This window comes from Acomys minous, assembly GCF_964271855.1.
Source record: "Acomys minous genome assembly, chromosome: 17".
Lineage (NCBI taxonomy): Eukaryota > Metazoa > Chordata > Mammalia > Rodentia > Muridae > Acomys > Acomys minous.
This window is the reverse complement of record NC_140500.1, coordinates 60,350,066-60,374,075: the sequence shown is the minus strand read 5'-3', so window position 1 is coordinate 60,374,075 and position 24,010 is coordinate 60,350,066. Positions and strand designations below refer to the sequence as shown.

The following is a 24,010-nucleotide window of genomic DNA, read 5'->3' as shown; positions in this document are numbered from 1 at the left end:
ACCCAAGGCTAGTGAGATGGCTCAGTGGGTAAAGGCACTTGCCATCAAGCCCCATAAGACCTGACTTTGGTACCTGGAGCCCATGTGCTAGGAGGAGGGAACCAGCTCCTATACAAATTGCCCTCTGACCTTCAAATATACACATACATTTAGAGTAAACATTGCTTCAAAGCCATCATTTGTTATCTGATTCCATGAGAAATTCTGGCCACACACATCAAAACATGCATGAAAGGATTTTTACAGTATTATTAGCAATAGTCAAAACTGGAAGCAACATGCAAGGTTAAAAAGGCTGCACCCAGGACAGCCAAGGCCACACAGAGAAACCCTGCCTGGGGGGGGGGCAGGAAGAGGCTATGCCCAACAGTATAAGCTGAATTCTAAACCCCGGTGTGAAGGCATCATGAAGTGAGGTTCCCAAGAAGTAACTAGGCCATGGAAGTGAGCCTTGGGGCTGGAGAGATGGCTTAGCAGTTAAGATCTCTTATACAGAGGACCAGAATTCAGTTGCTAACATCCATACTGAGCACCACTATGCCTATAAATTCTACCCATGTATCTACAAGCATGTGTTATCTATCTACCTACCTACCTATCCATCCATGCACCCATCCATGCATCTATCCATCAAAGAGATGAGGAGGGAGGGAGAGGGGGAGAGAGGGGGAGAGGGGAAGAGAGGGGAAGAGGGGAAGAGAGGGGAAGAGGGGAAGAGGGGAAGAGGGGGGGGAGAGGGGGGGAGAGAGGGGGAGAGGGGGGGAGAGAGGGGGAGAGGGGGAGGGGGAGAAGGGGAGAGGGGGAGGGGGAGAAGGGGAGAGGGGGAGAGGGGGAGAGGGGGAGAGGGGGAGAGGGGGAGAGGGGGAGAGGGGGAGAGGGGGGAGAGGGGGAGAGGGGGGAGAGAGGGGGGAGGGGGAGGGGGAAGAGAGGGGGAGGGGGAGGGGGAAGAGAGGGGGAGGGGGAGGGGGAAGAGAGGGGGAGGGGGAGGGGGAGGGGGAGGGGGGAAGAGAGGGGGAGGGGGAGGGGGAGGGGGAGGGGGGAAGAGAGGGAGGGGGAGGGGGAGGGGGAGGGGGAGGGGGAAGAGAGGGGGAGGGGGGGGGGAGGGGGAGGGGAAGAGAGGGGGAGGGGGAGGGGGGAAGAGAGGGAGAGGGAGAGGGGAAGAGGGGGGGAGAGAGGGAGAGGGGAAGAGGGGGGGAGAGAGGGGGAGGGGGGAGGGGGAAGAGGGGGAGGAGGGGGGAGGAGGGGGAGGAGGGGGGAAGAAGGGGGAGGAGGGGGGAGGAGGGGGGAGGAGGGGGGAGAGAGGGGGAGGGGGGAGGGGGGAAGAGGGGGGGAGAGAGGGGGAGAGGACTGGGGAGATGGCTCAGTGAGTAAAGAGCTTACTGTATAAACATGAGTCCTGAGCTCCCCAGCAACCATAGAAACGGGGGGCATGTCAACTTGTATCTATAAGTACAGCTTAGAGAGATGGGACTGTGTGTGTGTGTGTGTGTGTGTGTGTGTGTGTGTGTGTGTGTGTGTGTACACGCACACAAAACTAGGTCGATCCTTTGAGTTCATTAGCCAGCCTAGCCAAGCTGATGAGCTCCAGGTTCACTGAAAGACCTTGTCTCAAAAAAAAAAAAAAAAGATGAAAATGATCAGAAGTTAGATGTTGAGTCTGATCTCTATACACATGTACACACACAAGAGACACAGAAATCTTAACTCTTCTGCTTGTCCTCCTGCATCAGGGAAGAGCCTATATCCCAGCTAGAAAGGGAGCTCCCACCAGTTACAGCGTCTTTGGCCTGTGAGAATGCTCGCTTAAGCTGTCCAGTGTGGGGTGGGGCTACTGATAACAGTACATCCTAACACACACTCATAATCCAGCAACAGAAGATGGATAAATAAAATGTAGTAGTCACGGCTGGGATGCATCCAGGATGTGCCGACCACCACACGAGCACAGTCGGGGGCTGAAGGCCAAGCCTGAGCCAGCAAACTAGATTCTGCTTAAACATTCAAAGATAGGGGTGGCTAAACAATGCTGCTTAGAAATCCACACAGAGGTGGCAGAAGGAGACAGGACACTCAGACACCCAATGAAATCTGACCTTCAGAAAATGCATTTTCAAAAGAAAATCAAGTACGGCATTGTTTTAAAAAAAAAAAGGTAAGGACAATGGTTTCTCGGGGGTTCAGGAACAAGAAAAGGATAGGAGGGGTCAGAGGAGCCTCGGGACGGGCATGGCCTAGATCTGTAAGTATTTGGTGCTGATGTGGGCATTCGTTTTATAAATGTTCATGGAACTGTAAATGAAGGCTTGGCAAGCTGTCCTGTGAGTCAAAACCTTACAATTTTATAATGTAAAACATGGTAAAAAAAAAAAAAAAAAGTCTAGGGAGCTGGAGAGATGCCTCAGCAGTTAAGAGCACTGGCTGCTCTTCCTAAGGACCTGAGTTCAGTTCTTGGCACCCACATGGTGGCTCTTAACCATCTCAATTCCAGTTCTAGGATATGTGATGCTCTCTTCTGGCCTCTGTGGGCACCAAGCATGCACGTGGTGCACAGACATACACGCAAGCAAAACCACATGCACATAAAATATTAAATAATTTAAGAGTCCATTTTAATTTTATATAGAACATTATACTGTTTTATGGTGGATACACACACACACATACACACACACACATACACACACACACACACACACACACACACCGCTACTCCCATTAAAGAGCAGTTGTTCCTGCTGCACAGGCAAGGGACCCACACAAGCTACCCTCATAGCATTGTACCACAGGGGAGGGATGGGATTTTTCAATGCTTAACTTTGGGTCAACTGGATGGAACTATTTGATCCCTAGTTAGAATTTTAGAGCTACCCCTCACTCCCCAAAAGTCGGAGTTGAAGAGCATTTGTTGCTCTTCCAGAAGACCAGAGTTCACCCTACCCCAGCCCCTGTCAGGCAGCTTACGACTGCCTGTAGCTCTAGCTCCAGGTTATCCAGTGCCTCCTCTGGCCTCTGAGGGCGCGCGCACACACACACACACACACACACACACACACACACACACACACACACACACCCCAAACGTTTAAAAATTACACGAATGCTGAAAAAAACAGATTATTCAAGTTATCACAGAGTAAGGAATATCTCAAAACATGACATAAAATCCACTAGCCACTGATTTAAAGCAAAAGACCCTAATAAGTCTAACTAAAGGGAACCTTACAGTAATCACAATCAAAAGTGCTGAAGACAAACATCATACCCAGGAGAACAATCTGGAACACCACACTAGTTTCCTTAATACACCAAGCTCTACCACAACTAAAGAGAAAAGAAAAGGTGTTTGATTCTTGGAGAATTACAAGTGGCTTGGACACGTCTGAAGCCATTTCTCTCCTTTTTCGATGGGTCACTTGTTAAGTCTGTGTACTGGAGAGGGCACAGGAAACAAGCGGTGTGGAGAGCAACACAGCCACGTGCTAAAACAAGTGCACAATTGGTCTGACCCAGCAATTTTAAAGAATTTATGTTTAGGAATTCAGTTGGATTTGCAGGCATCTGTCATCTCAGCACTCAGAGGAGGGTGAAGAAAATGCCTTGTGAGTTTGAGACCAGCTTGGGCTACATAGCAAGTTCCAGGCCAGCCTGGGCTATACAGAGGGTCGTGTCAACTGAAGGTCAGGAGCTACGGTGGGGAAATGGATAGGGATGGGACGACGGGACACAAATGTCCCTGGTATTGTTGTTCATAATGGGAAATTATCATAAGTAACCTACAGCCCCACCAACGGACATTACTGAACCCTATGTTGGAATTAGATTTATGTACAGAAAATTACTTCCAGGTATTTTCATCGAGGGTGGCCATATTTCCAATGCTATACACATCTGTACACACATAAGCATAAAGCTATACTAGCATTACCAATGCTAGTAACATAGATACGGCAAGCTTAAACTGAGTTCAGTCATCTCTTAGCCTCGTTTTAAAGAGCTGTTTTCTATGCCTACGTGCAGCCAGGCAGATGCTCCTGATGGCTTCTCTGGCCCAGACCAGGACAGCAGTCGCTCTCCTCAAAGCAAGTCCCCATACCCGTAAGGCACCCTTCCACACCACAGACAAACAGAAGTCTGCTCATGGCTCTTCCTGCTGAGGACTCTAGACGGAAGAGAGAACACAATTTCCACACTGTCCCACAACTGCCCCACACCACACCATCTCACCACAACCCCCACACTTGGGACCGCACACCGTCGCCACAGGCTCCCGCCACACACCCGCACAGGCCCGTGTGTGTGTGTGTGTGTGTGTGTGTGTGTGTGTGTGTGTGTGTGTGTGTGTGTGTGTGTGTGTAGGCCAAGCATCAATACTGTGTGTCTTCTGTGAATGCTCACACATGTGCAGATACGTGTATGTGTGAATGTGTGCAAGGGCCTGAGTGGATAACAAGCATCTTTCCCAACCCACCTCTACGTTATTCATTGAGACGAAGTCTCCAAACTGAACGCAGATTTGGCCAACCCAGCTAGTCCAGCCAGCCAGGTCACCCTTCAGAGTGTTAGGATTACAGGTAGGCCGTTATGCCTACCTAGCATCTGGGTGGGTTCTAGGGATCCAAATTCCAGTCCTTGTGCACGGTGAGCACTTTATTCACTGAGCCACCCCACCCCCATAGCCCTCTACCTTTCCTCCCCGCCCTTTGAGACAAAATTTCTCTCTGAACATGGAGCTCGGCATTTTGGTTAGACTGGCTGTCCAATAACCACCTCCTGCGCCAACGGTGTCCTTCACCCAGCTCTGGGGCTACAGATGTTCATGTGGGTCCTGGGGACCTAAATGCTGGCCCTTGTGCTTACACAGAAAGCACTTTACCCACCAAGCATCTGCCGTGAGGCCCAACTGAGCTTTCCTGGGCGCCTGGTACATGCCGGGTATCAAGGAGAGGATCCGGTCTGCTAGGTAACCACTAGTGGTACGCAGAAGAACAAATATGATCTCGTGGACAGGAACCTGGGCAGCAATGGTGGTTACATTCCCAACCTCTCTAATCCCTATGCCTCTGCGTACAAAATGAAAGGCTCAGCCCAGCGTCTGGCACAAACATGAACTCAACAGGCTGCTATTGTTCAGGCTCTGTCAACAACTGTGAGGCTGCGAGCGACTTACACAACCTTCATAAGCCCCAAAGCAACTAAAAGGTGGGTAGATATACGTTTGCAGAGCAGTTGAGGATTTGATGAGCTGCCAGGTGCCGAGGCCTCAGCACTTTCTGAGTGGCTCCAAGCACAGTTTACAAAAATGACTTGCTCCAAATACACCCTATTCTGAGCCATACAAAAGCAGGAGCCGACAGACAGAGGAAGCACGGTGGAGGCCCCGAGAGAGCAGCCTCGAGGATGCGGGGGTTGGAGTTAGTGGTTTGAGCACTCTTTATAGGTGCTTAGTAGACAGCGACAGCATGGCATACAGAAAACAGGATGTGACTGTGACAGAACTTGTGGGCTTTGCTCCAGCTTCTGCTGTGCAGAGAAAGTTCAAAGGAATGAGCTAACCAGAGGGTCTTGCAAGGTAACCGAGCACCAGGGTGACTCTGGTGGCTACCTTCTGCCCCAGGTCGGACAACATCAGCTCACACGGTGAAGGGGAAGCTGGAAACTGAGGCCTGGCAGTTCCGTCCCTAACCGAGCCAGTCTAGAAACTGGCTGGTCAGGTTTCTCTGGGAGAGCTGCCGAAACACAGGGGAGACACCCCAAGAAAAAAGGCAAGGCCACTTGGCAGCAGTTGACCACACAGCCCAGGTGCGTCTTAAAAACACCATTTCTTTTAAGTGCACTTCCTTTCCTGAGCATGTTTTTTTATATGGGAGTGGACATTCTAGGAAAAATAAATCTGATCCAACACATATGTTTAACTATGAAACTTGTGTGTACACACATAAACCCCAACAGCGCCCATTTTTTGTTATGTAAATATCCCATTTTACAGCTTTTTGCCTTAAATTTTTATTTTGTGTGATCACATATATGCCACAACACATGTGTTGAGGTGGGAGGTGGTATGGGGTCTGTTCTCTCTCCACCTTTACACAAGCTCCAGGGGTCAAGCCGGGGCTGACAGGCATGCACAACAAGGTGAGCCGCCTCACTGGACCACGGTTTGCTTTACATAAATCACCATGACAACCGGCACCTTTATAGTTTCCTGAGTTAGGTGTTAACATTAAGAGATACAGCTATAGGGGCTGGAGAGGTGGCTCAGAGGTTAAGAGCACTGGCTGCTCTTCCAGAGGTCCTGAGTTCAATTCCTGGCAACCACATGGTGGCTCACAACCATCTATAATGAGATCAGTGCCTTCTTCTGGCATGCAGGGGTACACGCAGGCGAAAATACTGTATACATAATGAAATAAAGAAAAAAATCTTAAAAAAGAGATATAACTATAAATATCAAAGTTATGTAAAAACCCTATGCTTCATTTGAATTGCAAATGTTTAATGTGTGGCTCAGCTTTTCAACATGACAGAGACCTACACACCTGAGATAATGAACTTACAACGAGAGAAGGTTTGCTCTAGCTCATGGTGTCAGACAATTCAGCCAGCGGTCACTGGTCTGATGCTGAGCATCACCGTAGGAACGCGGGGCTTAGGAGGCCTGTTCTCCTTACGGCAGCAGGGAAAAAGAGAAGAGGAAGGAGATGCATCCTGCAGCGATGCTCTCTAAGCAACAAGGTAAGCAACCCAGAGTAGCATAAGGAAGTCCCTGAAACGGACCAGATTCACTAGGCCCCTCCCTACCAGAGTAAGCAAGAAGAGCTGGGTTTGTCCTACAACCAGAACATCTGCCTGGAAGCCACAGAAACATGCTGAACTGCCTGGAAGAGGTTCAGAGCAGAGTCACTCGGAAAGGACACTCCCCAACCTGCTGAGCTGCCTGTAGGCTGGAGTGTGCTTCAGGTTTCCCAGATTTTGTGAGCTGTCACCATGCTGGGGTAGGCCGCCCTGGATGCAGCTGTTGGAGTCATTTCTGTCCCTGTAAGTAACCCTTTACCCATAGTCCTGTAAGTAACTCCAATAAAACTCACTTGTTCACTAAATTGGACTTTGGTGGTATCTGTACTTTGGGGGTTTTTTGAGAACCCTATGTGGGGTGAGTAGATGTGCATCTTTCCAGGAAAAGGTTTGCCACACAACAAGTGCATATTCCCAATGGCCTAACTTACTTCCATTAGAGCCCACCTCCTAGTGGTTCACTTTCTCCCAGTAGTGCCACAGGTTAGGAGCCCAGCCTTCAACACGTGGGCCTTTGAAAGGCATCAATAGCCAAACTACAGCAATCACTATGAATGTAGTCTCTACTCACTGAAACAGGCTAAAAGCCCCAACCCTCTAGGAGCTGCGGACACGCCAGTGCTTTATTCTGACTTTTAAATACCATCCACCAAAGAACCAAGGGGCTCAGAGGAAGGGTCAACTCGAGGTCTAAGGCCAGAAGAGGAGGCATGTAGTTCAAACATCTTGCAGAAAAAGCAAACAAGCACAGACAGAATGCCTGAGGGGTGGGGAGTGGGCAGGGGTAAGCTATGTCCAAAGAGCTCTGGAGCTGGCCTGAAGGTGCTTTAACCAGTCAAACCTGGAGAAGCCAAGCAAAAAGGCAACTGTAGCAAACACACATTAGATGTAAGCATTGGAAGAGAAACACTTAACCAATGAAACCAATGACAGAGGAATACAAAGAGAGAGACCTTTCTTTACAACCACGGGAAGTGGGGGGGGGGCTCTTTCATTTGCTGGTCTTTGCAGTGTTTGCATGCACCAAAAAGAGGGAAAACTGCTTTGTAGAGCATGGGAACACCTTTATATCATTTGAAATTGGGCTTGTAGAAAAGCTCTGCGACTTGTCTAAACAGAACCCATCAGTATATACAGAAAACAGCAGGAGCTAAATAATCAGGGCACCACTTTCCACAACCACGTCCACTGTGTCCACTGTGTGTTGTTAAGCATCAAATGGTTTTGAAAAAAATTATTTTTAAGTGTGTGTGTCTGAGAGAGGGGTTGGGGTTGGGGGTGAGGAGTGCAGGTACTCAAGGCATCCGATTCCCTGGAGCTGGAGTTACAGGCAATTGTGAGCCACCTACCACGGTGCTGGGAGGCAAATGTAGCCCCCCTAGAAGAGCAGCAAGTGCTCTTCACTGCATTTATAGTAACCTCTTGTTTCAATTCTGAGCCACAGCACATTCTTTTTGAGGACACTTTAATTAAACATACTGATGGCTGTCAGGGGGTCAGGGGTGTGGGGAAGCGGGAAGCTGCAAGTTGGACTGTGTTAGTCAGCTTACCTAAGTGGAATCATGCCGAGTACACGGTTCTGCGACTAGACTATTTCACCTAGACAGAATGCTTTCTAAATCTGCTCACATCCAGAAACATGCCAGGAATCAAATATAGGTAAAGACTGAGAGAATGACAAAATCATCACTCTACCATGAGCGATGAAAAACTAATCCATTCAGAGGATCATGGGGATCCGAGCGGCTTTGGCCATCACAAGAATGACCTGGATGCAAAGGGGGCTGAGTAACTTCCTAACAGCAATACCCACTCTCACTGCCCTAACAGTGGTTAACAGGGCATCACTAACAGGGGCTAAACAAGCCCTTAGACCTCACTTTCAGTCCACATGAAACACAAATATCCAGAAGCATGTTAACTAACACCATGAGCCCAGAGTGCAGATGCGTCAAGGGAGCAAGCTGGCCCTGGTCTCTCTGACGGACGCTTAGATTTGGCTGCCCTGCAAGGGCTGTAGCTGGAGCTCTCTGCAGGCAGTGCTGTGTCACTGGGGGTGTGGGGTGTGTGGGGTGTGTGGGGGTGCAGGGTGGGGTGTGGGGCGTGTGGGGGTGCAGGGTGGGGGTGTGGGGGGCATGGGGGTGGGGGTAAAGACACTACTCTACAAGGCTGAGATAATGTGCTACATATGCTCTGCGTCAGCAACCAATGCCTGGTGCTTCCCGCAGCAAAATGAAGCTTAACAGCCTTCTCGGCGGTGCTAACACTAGGAGCCTGCAAGCCATTAGGAGGGATGAGCCTACTTATAACATTTTGCTTCCTGGCATTTGGTATTTCATGAAAATTAGTAAGCAATGAACATTATTTCCTGGTTTTTGCCATAGTTTTGTATTCCCCCCCCCCACACCATACCACTTCTAACTTGGACAATCTCTATTATGTTTTTGCTAACACTAGTGGGTCTTTGGAGGTGGAAGAGTTAGTGTCTTTAGAATGTCTTCCATCTCCTTTACCATCTGCTTTGTTGTTGTTGTTGTTGTTGTTGTTTGAGACAGGGTTTTTCTGTGTAGCTTGGCTGTCCTGGACCAGGCTGGCCTGGAACTCACAACAATCTGCCTGTCTCTGCCTCTGAGTGCTGGGACTTAAAGGCGTGCGCCACCACGCCCAGCCTTACCATCTGCTTTTTGATAGTGTTCTTGTGATTATACTTTCCTCTCTGGATGATAAAATGTTTTAATATAAGCAGAAAGTGGTGGCACACGCCTTTGGCCCCAGCACTCAGGAGGCAGAGGAGGGCAGTTCTCTGAATTCCAAGCCAGCCTGGTCTACAGAGTGAATTCCAGGTTAGCCGAGTCTACAGAGTGAATTCTGAACTACTCAGGAAGGGAGGGAAGTGAGGAATAAAAGAGGGAGAAAGGTACACAATGTAATAAATTCATTTAGAGTAGGAGTGACCTTTGCATTTTATTTGACATCCTGGTCCTGGAGGCAGGGTTGTGTGTAGACTTCAGTCTACACAAGTTGGCTTTAATCTCAGCTTGTAGCCAAGGATGACCTTGAATTTACATTTCTGCCTCCAGCACCCAGGTGCAGGCGTTACAGGCAGGCACCACCATGCTTGGTGGGGCTTCTGTTTAGAGAACTACCAGTTCCTCTACACTCATTCTGACTGTCGGTAGCGTTCACTGCGAGCCCCTCCGCTAGCACAACTTCCCCGGCTGTCATTATTTTGTGCATTCCTGAATATCAGACATCTCCCCTCTACCCAGATATGGTTTCTCCGTGTAACAGCCCTGTCAGTCGTGTCCAGGCTGGCCTCGAACTCACAGTGATCCGCCTGCATCTACATCCCAAGTGCTGGGATTAAAGGCGTACTCAGCATGGACATATCTTAGTGAGTCCTGTACATGCACGAATAGGGATTTAACCGAGCACTGATCTCAGTCACTCAAGAATATTTCAATACCCAGAGAGCTGCAATAGATATCTCCAACGTAAAAACCTTTACTAATCAACGAGACACAGGTCAACAGAGTCACACGGACCCTTTACCAAAGAGGGTGTATGAAAATAGCCACGGAGAAGCTATGCATAACGGCACAGTGAGAGTCTATCACATGCCGCAGTGGCAAAGACCGGCACTACCTGCTGGTAGGGATGCAGAGTTTAAGTCATTACAACCACTCTGGTTAGCTGATGGTACAACCTACCACCTGCAGTGGAACACAGCCTTAGCCCTAGGAACAAATAAATTCAGAGATCCACCTGCCTCTGCCTCCAGCGATCTACCCCTCATTCTTACTGTAGAGTGAGGCTCCCATGTTTGAGCGTGCCTTGGTGGAGCCCTACACCAAAGGTGCTCTTTCATACCATTCCCAGTTTCGGTTTGCCCCCTACACCTGTCTATGCTTTTTACTCCGAGGCAGGGTCTTGCTAATTGTGTGGGCTGGCCTTGACCTCACTCTAATCAGATCTTCAACTTTGGCTCTTCCTACCTCAGGCACCAGAGTCCTTAGGATTATAGGCGGCTAACACCAGCCTCGGCATTAAGTAATCTTTGACAGGGGAGTCTTATATGCCCAAGGCGTCTCTCACTTGCGGCTTTCTCATACTATTTTTGCAATGGATGTTGTGGGGTGGATACTTCTTTGTTGTAAGCTGTTGTGGCTGGGGCTCAGCATCATCCATGCCCTTTGGATGCCAGCACTATTGTATCTGCTCTGAGCCCAAAATGTCTTCAATCAAGAGGGATAAATTAGCCCTCCTTTCAATTAAAACCACAGTTCTAGACTTGTTTGACTGAAATAGACTATTACCCTTGTTTACTTAGCTACTGCTCAAGTTCTTCCCTTAGGAACTAACCCAGAGAAAGCAACTCAGTGGGCCAGAAGAGGGGCAGGAGCTGGGCAGGAGTTTAGCCCCAGGTCTATGTTTTGTGGTACTGATGGCTCTAGACCCCTGGCTTTGTGTGTTGAGGGCTGGGTTACAAGCTCTGTCCTGATGGGGACAGGCTTTGGGCACTTTGGACCACTCCGTTCAGTTTTTAAAAGCCTCACATTGGGTAGGACTTTTGTGTGGAGTGTCGGTGAAGATTACTCCCTGTACAGTGGCCTCACTCTGACTGGCACTGCTGGGTCTCACCTACAGATTGGCTCCTAGTATCCGGCCTCTCTGGTTGCCAGCCAACTAGAGCTGAGAGCTGACCCTCCCAGATGCTGAGGTGTGAAGTCCTTCAAGTGAGCTTCCTCACTTTGCCTGCATACACTTTCCCCAAAGGTGTTCTCCTGTCTCTAAGTTATGGGGTTCCTGAGGCCCCAGGATTGTTTCCCCAATACCCAGTGCTGTGCACCCTACTGCTGTTCCCTGAACAAGCGTCTATGCTGGCAGGCAAGCCGGGCACTTGTGGCTTAAGATGGGAGCCCTTCCTGCTTTGGTCGAGGAACTTTCTCCTTTTCTTGTATTCCTTTGGGCTCCTTTTATCAGGTTTCAGAAAAGGAATATTTTGCTATCTGGATATTAGGTCACCATTTTCCTCCTTTCAGTCCCATGTGGTACTTCCTCCTTCTCCATTAAGGTAAAGAGAAATGATTTAACTCTTAGAGAAAAATCTGTTTCTGCTCCTCACACTGGACAGTAAGACAAGAAGTGAAGTGAGGTTTCTTCTTTTTCTTTTCTTTCTGAAATATATATACGAGAGCTCCACTGTGGGAGAGCTAAGGAGCGTAACATACTATTTTTGGGAGAGCGCCTCCCACATGGCTTGGGGTATTTTCCTTAACCCCTATGCACCTCATTTTATACTCATTAAGACAAAAAAAGAAAGCTCTGTTCTACGCCTACCAGGCTGGGGAGATAGATGAAATGCATTTTTCTATCATTAGCAAGAGGCAAATGAAACCACTCATGATGAAAGAGGGACCCTGAGTTTCTGAGGGACCTCCCACCTACCCCTCCCTCTCCACACTTGCACACTGCGGAGAGCAAGCAAGGAGCGTCACTGAAGCCAAGACCCACAAGGTGGAAAGAGAAGCAAGTACCTTTGACCTCCGCATGCACACTGTGGCACATGGGCACACTCACACACACATAAACAAAACTGTAATAGGCACGAGGGCCTCCACTCTCCCAGTGGGGAAAGCTAAAAGCAGAATGCACATGGGAACGGTGATCATGGCTTTCGTGACACTGGTACACAGAAACCACATACAACCAATGCCAGACCACATCGGGCTTTACCTGCACTTACTAGCTCTTCCCTAGCAATCCTCTGTAAAGCCTCCGTTTTTAAATGCAATGTTATGGGCAGCTTGTGTACACAGCCAATAAGATCCATTCCCTCAGAGTGCCCCTGGTATGACATTTCCTGAAAGTTGTAAGCCCACAGCAGGGGGGGGGGCAAGCAGATGGTCAGGACCTTTCTTGGATCAGGACTACTGGGTGGAATTCTTAAACATGATCAGGTCACCCTGATGTCTATGTTACTGGCAATGGATCCACTAGCTGACTACAAAGATGGAAAGCGAAGAGATAACACCTATGTTGATCACACATCTCTGATAAGATGAAATACAGACATGGAATAAGGTTGACCAGTTAACCCAAAAAACGCATAGCGTACCTGCCAGCCCAGATGCTTCAGAACAACAACAGAAAATCTTGTTATCAAGAAACACAGGCTTTCGCCGGGGGTGGGGGGGTGGGAGGGGGGGTGGGGGGGTGGGGGGACAGGTGGGAGGGGGAGAGGGGGTACACGCCTTTAATCCCAGCACCCGAGAGGCAGAGGCCAGCCTGGTCTACAAACCGAGTCCAGGACAACCAAGGCTACACAGAGAAATCCTGTCTCGAAAAAACAAACAAAAAACAAGAAACACAGGCTTTAACTGCAGAGATGAGCACACGGAGCACAGCCAGCCAGAGAAGCCCCAGCACCGATCACTGACTCACTCCGTACTGATGCTCAAAGCTCCCCAGGGGGGACTTTATCCTGCCTTTGCCACGACTTCTCACATGACCTTCGCCTCAAATGCGAGCCCTCCCTGCTGAACATTGGTCATCTGTGTTCTAAGGCTTCCTCCTAGTCTACACAGCCTGGCAATGACCACAACTGAAAATTCAAATCATCATCTCCAGTTCATGAATCCAACCTTGGCTCCCTCCCACACATCTGCACGGCCGGCCTGTAGGTCTCCTCCACTACACACCCAGTTGCCCAACCTGAATCTCAAGAGTCACATCAGCTGCTGCTCCTCCACCTCTCCCACCGCCTAGCCACTGATGGACTTCTCTTTCCCCTCCTTCCTAACCAGCAGTCAGTTTTTAAAGACAGGGTTTCTCTACAGAGCCCTGACTGTCCTGGAACTCACTATTAGACCAGGCTGGCCTCGAACTCAGAGACCCACCTGCCTCTCCCTCCCGAGTGTTGGGATTAAGGGCATGTGTCACCATGTCTGGCCTTTGGCAGTCACTCTTAGCCCAGGCACCCACAATTCCTTGCCTGAGCTTGTAAGCTGGTTTCTCTGCTTTTAGTATCATCCCTCCTTCCCCGAGACTGCCCCTCCCACCGCCCCCAGCTAGCACACCAGCCACACCAGAACTTGTCTTCCATGTCTTCCCCACATCGCATGTGGTTTGCATGCCCTTTCACTTCCCCATACCCACAGCCCTCTCCTTAGTGTTTCCTTGGCAACTGTACCCCTGTTTACCTTCTATGGCCCTCTAAAACTCAGACATCACCCCTACCAGGAAGTCGTCTTTGCTGCCCTCTGAACTTAGGACTGGATTCTCTACTGTTATCCAAAATATTCTATTGTTTTACAACTATTTTAAGAATCATCAAAATGAGTGCAAAGGAAGGGGACGCATTTTCACAAAATGAAAGCTGCAGGAAATAGGCTCTAAATGATTATAAACCAAGATAAATTCGTGCTCTCCATTCAGGACTGTCTCTACTTGGTGTTGCCTGGTAGCCACTGCAGCCAGCCACATCTGCTGAACAATGGATGTCCCTCCCCTCAGCTTTCACTGTGCTCCGGGCAAAGGAGAGGCTGTTCTCATAGCCACTTCTTTAGGCGTGATAATGGGCTTAGAATGCAGAAGTTCTATGAAATCTGCCCCCTGACCCCCACACATCTAACCTCCTGCCTGGGCTCTGGGCTAGTCCCCACAGCTTCCTGTTGGCCGCGCCTCAGATACATTAAGGCAACGATTAAAAGCTGACACAGATTGCTTTCTCATGTATGAGATGATGTCTAGATCTTAAAGGATGCTTTTCCCACTAAAACGTCATTCAGATTCGTTCTCTGTCCTAATCTTTCTCCTCTGGGCATTTCTCCATTACTGAGCGTGGACACAGCAGTCTGCACAGCCCAGTGCCCTGCCCATCTTTGCCAAGGGTCACAGGATGGTTAAGGGTAAACAGGGCGCTCCAATGCAAACTTCAAAATACTAGGAATATTTCAACACCCACGCCCTGTCCCCCGCCCCTCAGAGCCAATGCCTTCCACACTGTCTATACTTTATTTTGAAATTTCATGGCTGCCTTTAATTTTAGAATTCCTAAAACAAACTTAGATATATCCTACCAAACATCCAAGAAAACCATAATTTTTTTTTTAAGACAGAGTCTTTCTACACAGCATCAACTAGCCTATAACTTCCTACATAGCCCAGGTTGGCCCCAAACTTATGATTCACCCATTTCAGTTCCCCCAAGGGCTGAAATTACAGGTATATGTCACCATATCTTGCTCCATAATTCTCACATATGGGTAATGCTCTTGGTTTTTAAGTTTCTCGTACTATGTTATAGGAAATATTTTGTTTTGTTTTTAAATGCTCTGTGTGTATGTCTGTATCTATGTGTGTGTCATGTGTGTGCTCTGTGTGTGTGTCTGTATCTATGTGTATGCCATGTGTGTGTTCTGTGTGTGTGTGTATCTATGTGTGTGCCATGTGTGTGCTCTGTGTGTGTGTGTATCTATGTGTGTGCTCTGTGTGTGCGTGTGTATCTATGTGTGTGCCATGTGTGTGCTCTGTGTGTGTGTGTGTGTATCTATGTGTGTGCCATGTGTGTGCTCTGTGTGTGTGTGTGTGTATCTATGTGTGTGCCATATGTGTGCTCTGTGTGTGTGTGTATCTATGTGTGTGCTCTGTGTGTGTGTCTATATCTATGTGTGTGCCATGTGTGTGCCTGGTGCCAGCAGAGGCCAGAAGAGGAAGTCAGATGGCTCAGAACTAGAGTCACAGATGGTTTTGAACCTCTGGTAACCAAGCCCAAGCCCTCTGGCAAGAGAAGCCAAGTGTTGTTAAGCATGTATTAGGAACGGTCCATGGGTTCTTCTATCTCACCTTACATCACAGCGATCCAGAGTCAGCCTGATTCAGAGTCTACCCAGAGCAGCTGAAAAGGACCATTCTGGACACAGGGCTCTAGATGCTTCTAAAATAATATTGAATGTCTTTTCCTAACAGGAGCCTCAGACGCTCCGGAAGCTGAGGTTAAATCGCTTCGTCCTGCTGCTGTGTGTTGTAGTTAGGCCTTGCTTACCAGTTAGCTAGCTTCGGTCCAATATGACCTGCTAGGGAGCCTGCAGCCACTGCTCAGCGGTAATGATCTGTGGTGCAAGCCTGATCACCTGAATCTGATCCCTGATCCCACTTAATAAAGGAGAAAGGCAGCTACAGATTGTTTTCTGGCATCCCCTGTACCACACACATACGAAAAGTTAAAAGAAAAATAAGAGTATGACATGGTGGTTAAGAGCCCAAGTGCTTAAGTTCGAGTCTCCATTCCACCATTTCTATGACCCTGGAAAAGCATTTAACCTGACTCTCACTTCCTCATGTCAAAGCACAGCCAGCTACAATCCTCACACCATGTGACTGTACTGTGACCTAAATGAAGTGGTGACTGAAGTGCTTGCTCTGCTGCCTGGAGCTGAGCAGCGTTTCCTGAGCACTACTGCAGCTCTCAGCAGCTTCCTGCTCTGGGTCATCACCCTCTAGGGCGCACATAAAGGCTAGAGAAGGGCCCAGCACTCCCAGCTCATGATCGATGGAGCTGGAATTCAGATTCTAAAACTGCCTTGACCAACCCTCACACCATAAAATGAATTTTTAGCAAGTAACACATTTATTAAGGACCGACTAAGCCCTAAGCACTACGTACTACATTCAGGCCAAGCAAGAGACAGATTAACACAGAAGGGCAAGAGGAGGACTGCTCGTGATCTGAACGCACTGCCCCCCAAACACTGGGGACCAGGGGCTTCACAGCCACACCTAACAAGGAGCAGAGCTAATGGGCGTTTACACGCACCTTACAAGTCATTTTATTTGCTGTTCGCACATTTCCCCATGTCAGGATGACAGCCTTTGTGTATCACACAGTCACAGAAGTCAGTGTCCTCATCATGAGCATTGGGGGAGGGGGCGTTTGTTCTGTCAATACCTGAAGCGCACGTGCCATTCATGGGCCTTTCTTAAGCAGCGGGGCACGGGGAGCCAGAGCAGACCCAGGGCTGCCACCGTAGCAAAAACATCCTCGGAGACTATCACATCCATGGGGTAGTCCTAAGGCACCCAAGGACAAGGCCTACAAACTGACTGGCTCTTTAGCCCCTGACCTGTGGCCCAGGGTCACACCCAGCCCAGACCTAGCCATGTCAGAACATGTGCATATGTTACCTCCAGCTGCGCAGCCACTCCAGGCTCGGCCTACACAACCAGAGTGCACACTCCTCTCCACGCCTGTCCCCAGTGAAGAGCTGTGGCCAAGACCTCTTCCAGGACCCTCATCCTCCTGCTCCCCCTACTCCCTCTCAGGCACACACATTTTCTTACATCGCTCATGTCATTTTCCTTCTAGGGTCTGGACTGTCCCCCCTTCCACCATAAGCCAGAAGTTTCCAAGTGTATAACAAAGACATCGCTTGCTTTCAAACCCTCAGGAACCTACTACTTCCCCCGGGATCACATCCAACTCTTGACACTGGCCCCCTGGGGCCTGACTGATCTGACCCCTGCCCACTGTGCCACCTCATCCTACTTTGCTCTTTCTAGGGCAAAAAGACTCCAAACGAATCCTACTTTCAGCCAGAGGCACTCCTAACTCCTAGAATGGCCCTCCTTTCTAGCTGAGTGCCCTACAGGGCTCTGCAAAGGCACCATCTGCAGGAAGAATGAGCAGGAGGCGGCCTCTGGACATGCCTATGGGAGGCGTAATCTTAACTGTACTGAGACAGAAGGCCAGTCCACCGTGGGATTCCCTAGCTGACACTCTGATTATGTTAGCAGAGAAAGGGAGCTGGGCAGCAGCAAACCGTCACCATCCTCTGCTTCCTGGTTTTGGTTGCCATGTGACCAGCTGCTTCCAACTCCTTATCTCTTTGGCTTTCCGGCCCTGAAAGACGGCATCCTTAAACTGGGAGCCACGATAAACCTATTTTCCTTTAAGTTGATTTTAGCTGAGTATTTTTTTTTTTTTTTTTTTTTTTACGGCAACGGGAAAATAAGTTAAGACAGCCTATTTCAGTTACATTGGTACCAGTTTCCTTTAGGCGTCTTTCCACGTGCCTGTCAGCTCGTTTCCCAGGATGCGGCACAGCGGTAGGCACTCAGTAAACCATCCGCTAGACGAAAACCCAAGCCCACCAGGCTGCTCTCCATTCTTCCCTGGCACTCAGGCGGACTTACCAACACAATCGCAGGTGGGAAATTCAGCCTGTGCCTTCTTGGCAGGTGTGTCCAGCAGACTCTTGGTAGGTGTGTCTAGGTACTTAAGTGGTGACTCCAAGAAGCCACTGAGAGTGGGTGTGAGTGGGTTCTCAGCCTTGGTGGGTGTGGCCTCCTGCCCTCCCTCCTCTGATTGAAAGCAGGTGGTTGAGAGGACAGTCACGGCCCCTGAAGACTCAATCTTGATCTTCTTGGGGGAGTGGGAGGCGAAAGGGCTCTCTGGAGCTGGGAGACAGGTCGGCTGGTTTTCAGGGTCTTGAATGGGCACCGAAGGAGGGCCGGGGAGCCCAAAGCTATCCCCAAATTCAGCCTCAAATTGCCGGATGAGCTCCTCCAGCTTGTCATCAGCAGGGGGAAGGGGGCCGCCGGTAGAGCCCGGCTGCAGGGCTGCTATAGGGCTGGGGGACCTCATTTCCTGAGTAGGGGGCAGCAGGCTGTCCCCGGAGGGACAAGGTGCAAATAGCGCAAGAGAAGGTTCTGGGGGTAAAGGGGCGGCAGAGCTCTGGGAGGCAGCACCCTGGGAGGCAGGAGGCGGGGTGGGGAATTGGGCAGGTGGAGGTGCCTGTCCTTCTGAGCATTGGGATTTTAGCCCTTCCAGAATAATCTGCCTAAGAGGCAGGAAGAGAGGCTGCATGTCCCGGGGCCTGGACTTCTTGATCTGAATGGGCTTTCGGACACTGGTCTTGATCCCAGGGGTGGTTTTCTCCGCTCCCACGGGACCTGGGGTAGAAGGCTTCTTCTTCTTCTCCTTGGGTGGTTTGTCGGGAGGCCGTGGGGCAGGTGAGCCTGGCGGGGCCCACCAGCCAGGAGCCTGTGGCTCTGTGGGAGCAGGGAAGGCGGCTTCATGGGCCTGTTCCAAGAATAGGTTGCGCTTGTGATGAAGGTGTTGCTGCAGTGCCGTCTGGGCCTTCTGGTGGGTGTCGGGCTCTGCTGATGACAGGGGAGCCTCCCTCTGGGAAACAGGGGATGGTGCTGGGGCTGGGGAGGAGGAAGGGGGCTCAACTTTGACCTTGGGCTTGGTGGGCAGGGCCTCGGGCCGCTTGAATACTGACTGGATGTAGTCACTGGCGCTGCCCAATAGCTGCTCCAGTTCAGCCATAGGGTCAGGGCTTGGGCGGGGCACAGGCCAGGAGTTCCGGGGTGTGGCTGGAGGGGTATCGGTACCCCATGCTTCTGGAAACTCAGTTCTTGGGGTTGCTGGAGGGTAGGCTGGGCTATCAGGAACAAAGGATGGATGTTCCTCTGGGGGAACCACAGGCCATGAGGGGGCCCGGAGGTAGGACTGGGGAGACCTGAAAGGGGCAGAAGGGGACAAGGCCTCAGGGAGCGGACAAGAAGCCTGGGAGGTGGAATGAGAAGGCTGAGGGAGGGCGGAGGAGAGCTGCGTGAGGGCCTCGATGGCGATGGCTGTCTGCAGGCTGATGTTTTTTTCCTTGGCAATGCTCAGGGCACTCTGGGACAGAGGCAGGCCCTCCAGGGGAGGTCCCTGGGGGACCTCAGAGCTAAGGAGTGGTCTGGTGCTTGGGGCTGGGAGGCCAGCCTCACCGGGAGGCAGAGTGCCTGGGAGCCTGGGCCGCTCCTGCCCTCCCTCCATGGCCACAGACTTGATCTTTCCCTCCAGCCACTCGAGGTAGTCAGGGCACTCCGGGCCATCGCAATTGCAATTGGGTGGTTTCATGCCATGCCTCGCAAGGGCCAGGGCCGTCTGAAGCGTGTCAAGGTCTTCGCTGCCCTCCGAGCAGCTCTCGGGCCGGGTGCCCCTGCCGTTGTTCCCAGCCTCACGACTCATCTCACGATTGAAGGTTTCATAGAGCCGGGTACTAAGGGCCCCATAAGAGGACACAGCTTCGGCCACAGCCGAAAAGGCCACCAGATCGTGGGCATCTTCCAGGCGGGCGGTGTGAGCAGGGCCTGAGGCAGCGCCCCAGCTGGGCTTCTGGTCTACCCGCCAAGGACCCGCAGCTCCCAGCAGAGTGGGTCCGGCGGGCTCTCTAGCACCATTGACCGGCGCCCCTGAGGTGCTTAGCTGCCTTGAATCTCCATGGTACACTGGCCCTGAGTCCATCTGACCTGGAATAGGTCCATCAACTGGGCTGAACTCTGAACCTGTCTGGAGAGAGAGAACAGAGGGGAGGGGAAAAAAGGAAAAGCATAAACCACACTATTTGTAAAGTATCACCGTGCTTCATACTGCCCAGGCATACGGCCACCACACCCCTCTTTTCTTGCAAATTCTCTCCCTGGCACTTGCTGAGCCTCAGTCTATCTTCATGCGTCTCCACTCTCTAGCTCAGAGAGCTGGGGAAGGGGAGCCAGGTCGACCCCCAGGGTTTGCTCTGGCCTATTAGTGCTGGACCAATGAAAAGACCATGTGGGAGGGGAGGGGTCAGGAGGGGTCACTCCTGAGCTATGATGCCCAAGGCCGTCCTCTGACCTCCATATACACACATGTGCATACATGCAAACACACAGAGAGGTTCTACGTGAAGTTCTCAGCGTCACTGGGCCCAGTGAGAGCTCAGACCAGTTACAAAAACCATGAACACTACCCTATGAGCAAATACAACAGGGGGAGGAGGTCCTCCTCAGTCACAGTCATGGGGAGGGGAGTAAGGGGAAAATGGGAGGGAGGGAGGATACAAGGGATGGGATAACAATTTAGATGTCATATGAATAAATTAATAAAATATATTTTAAAAAAATGAATACCCAAAATGAATACCCTTAAACTTCCAATAACCAAAGGTATCCCAAGGTCCTGCCTACTCTATTTTTGTGTCAGGAGGGAAAGAAAGCTAACCAACCCCAACATGGAACAGTGTGTTGTAAACAGAAAGCTGGGAAGCTTTCCCACTTGGCCTGGGCAAGGATCAGCCACCGCTTCCTACTGGGGAGACGACCCACATTCCCTTCTCTCCCAGTTAAATGCTCTCAAGGTAGGAGAACTAGCTCACATCCCACACACAGCCCTAGGGCTGAGGGAAATACTGATGACCAACCCTGAGCCCCATCCCATATGAAGGAGATTAGCCCCACTCCATGCAGGGCCAGTTGGGCTCATGGCATTTGAGTTCCTGTTTGGAAAGATTCAAACTTCTCACCCAGGAAATATATATATATATACTCAATGCCCACAAAAGCCTGATGTGCTTGAAGCAGGGCTGAAAGGACCAAGTCCAGAAAGGTAAAAGCAAATACAAAGAAAGACATGACATAAATCTGCAAGATTCATCCCTTGGAAAATCTTTCCTTTCCACCGAAGGCCAGAAAAACCTCAGAAGGATTGACAGATTCTCAGTCACAGGCAGCGGGAACCTGGTGAGGTGCAGGACTGACAGCTACTGAAAACCTCAGGTCACAGCAGCTGCTGCACGGTCCAATATCCAGCTCTGTGGCACCCCCAGAGGCAGGGGCCTTCAAAGCTCCACCTGCAGTAGGTAGGTAGCACTGCCCGGGAGCTGTGGAACTTGGGAGTGGACCAAAGGCCTTCATGGTACCCCTGCTCCGTTCGTTGTTTCCTGGCTCCATGAGGTGAGCCCTTTGCTCTGCCACTTGTTGCCCACCATGATGTCCTGCCTCAGACGCAGTGATGAAGCCAAGCGGCCAGTGATTGAATCCTCTGAGACCATTAAACAACTTACAAAAAGATTTTTTTCTACTGCCCCTCCCCCACCCCCAGCAATGGAAAGCTGACACATGGGAGGATTTTAGTAAAGACACCACCTTAACCAAATGGTCGACATTAGTTACCAAATAACTGACAAGAAGCAATTTAAGGGAATGGATGTTTGTTTTGGCTCCCGGTCTGAGAGAGTACAACCTCTCACTACTGCAGGTTCTGTTTGGTAGCAGGAACTCACACAGCTGTGGCAGTAAGGCTGTGACGACTCTTGCTCACAGCACAGAGCAGACACACGCAGAAGGAAAGGCTGATGCTTAGCTGGCTTTTTCTTTTTATTCGGTATAGAATCACAATCCGTGCACTGGTGCCCCCACATTCAGAGTGGACCTTTATCCCTTCAGGTAATCCTCTCTAGAAAAGCCCTGGGAGACCCACCCTAAGATGTGCCTTAATGTCCAAGGTATTTCTCAATCCAATCAAAGCTACCCATTACACTTATTACAATATGGCAACACCAACACAGGACTCACAACTCAGAGAACTTCTGCCAAAATGTAGGATCTGAATCTATTCGTGAGGAAATTACCAGGTAAACAAAACTGCAGCATTCTACATAATATGCCAAGTGTCCTCCCAAAGCCTATAATCAAGGGAGAACCTCTTCCAATTTACCTAAACAAAGCACGTGCTTATAGGTCAGATCTCAAATGAGGGAGAACAGCAGCTGCCCTACTGATGCAATCTGAGTAGCAACACCAGCAGGATTACACTTTGTCCATCCTAATCTACACTTGCATCATTATAGAAGCAGGTAAGAAAACGCTTCTGGGGATGCAGCTCAGTGGTAGGTCACATGCCTAGCATGTGAGAGGCTCTAGGTTCAAGCCTCAGCTTTGCCCCTCCAAAAGGTAATAATTAAAACTACAGAATCTTTTTTTTTTAAATAGTGAATGCCCTTGTTAGTATGACAAACACATCTAAGTATTTAGCAGTAAAGGGACACGGTGTATTTCTAATTTAATCGCAGGTAGTAATAAAACATTTATATGCATATATAAAAATATACATACAGAGAAAATGCTAAAGCAGATGAGAATGTAAATATTCTGGTTCCAGGTATGATCTTATAACATGGGAAAAGTTTTAAATTCTGTCAGGCTGGGAGTTGGTGGTGCACGCCTTTAATCCCAGCACTTGGGAGGCAGAGGCAGGTGGATCTCTGAGTTCAAGGCCAGCCTGGTCTACAAAGAGTCCAGGACAGCAAGGGCTCTGTTATACAGAGAAATTCTGTCTTTAAAAAAAAAAAAAAACCTGTCAAAATAGAACACTAAAAAATAAACCAGATGTTTGGGTAGCACACAAAATATTTTACGGTGGCTACGATAACACCAGCTCCCAGAATGTCAGTTAGGCACAGCCATCATAGGCTCCAGAGGGGTGGCGGCCACTAGGAATCAGGTCTGTTGCAACGACACCTCAGCCTGCAGATCCCACCTCCTCATCACTGTCCCTGTTCAGGCGACAAAGGGCCCACGTGCTTCTCCAATGTCTCAGCTCTGAGCATGTGGCCCTCGCTTTCTGGCCTGTGGTTTATTGGTCACTGTGGTTTATTCTTAGAGCATCACTTCTATTCAGACCCAGTTTGAAGAGTTAGCTGTGCCTCCATCTCCAAGGCTCTGCGTCCTGTGGCTTCGCAGATGGTTATCACGCATCGCCACTCTGACAAGCCTAAGCAGCTGCTTCCCGCAGTGGTAGCGGTTAATGCAAGGCAATGTTTGAAACCCAAGGACTCCCATGCCGACCCACAGCTGGTACAGCAGAAACACTCCCAGGACAAGGAATCTCCTGTCCCCCACTGGCCACGCAGTATCTGCTGGAAAACTTTTAGACATCTAGGAATGTATCTTATACCTGGCCCACTGCTCACTTTAGAAGCTTACACAAGTGTGGCTTACACAAGTGTGGCTTACACAAGTATGGCTTACACAAGTGTGGCTTACACAAGTGTGGCTTACACAAGTGTGGCTTACACAAGTGTGGCTTACACAAGTGTGGCTTATAGACCTGCAGCAACACAACTTTAAGTGTTTGTGTGTAAAGGGACAGGCAGAGGTAACATCCGAGAGTAGCAAGATTCACGAAAACAATGTCAGGAAGACTAACGCTGCAGGAGCTGAGGCTTCCCCAAAATGGTCAAGGCAACGAAAAGGGATTTTAAAAGCTATTTTTGGTGTGTGAATAAGAAAGAACTAAGGCTGGCAGTGTGCCACTCAGTTCCCTGAGAAGGAAAAATGCTTTTCAGACCAAAAAGAGAATAAAGGGAAAGGTAGACACAGGCATGGAGGGGAAGACAGGAAAGCCAGC

At 49.9% G+C, this 24,010-nt stretch overlaps 1 protein-coding gene across 10 annotated transcripts in view; it reads right to left on the bottom strand.

Moving 5' to 3' along the window:
* Positions 1-24,010, bottom strand: part of TET3 (tet methylcytosine dioxygenase 3) — a 100,896-nt gene that overhangs the window by 27,620 nt on the left and 49,266 nt on the right. For all 10 annotated transcript variants that reach the window (XM_084765269.1, XM_084765268.1, XM_084765273.1 and 7 more), the window contains one exon: positions 17,986-20,134. In XM_084765269.1, the coding sequence (XP_084621395.1) occupies positions 17,986-20,089 (2,104 nt within the window). In that variant the 5' untranslated portion in view covers positions 20,090-20,134. The remainder of the gene's footprint in view (positions 1-17,985; positions 20,135-24,010) is intronic.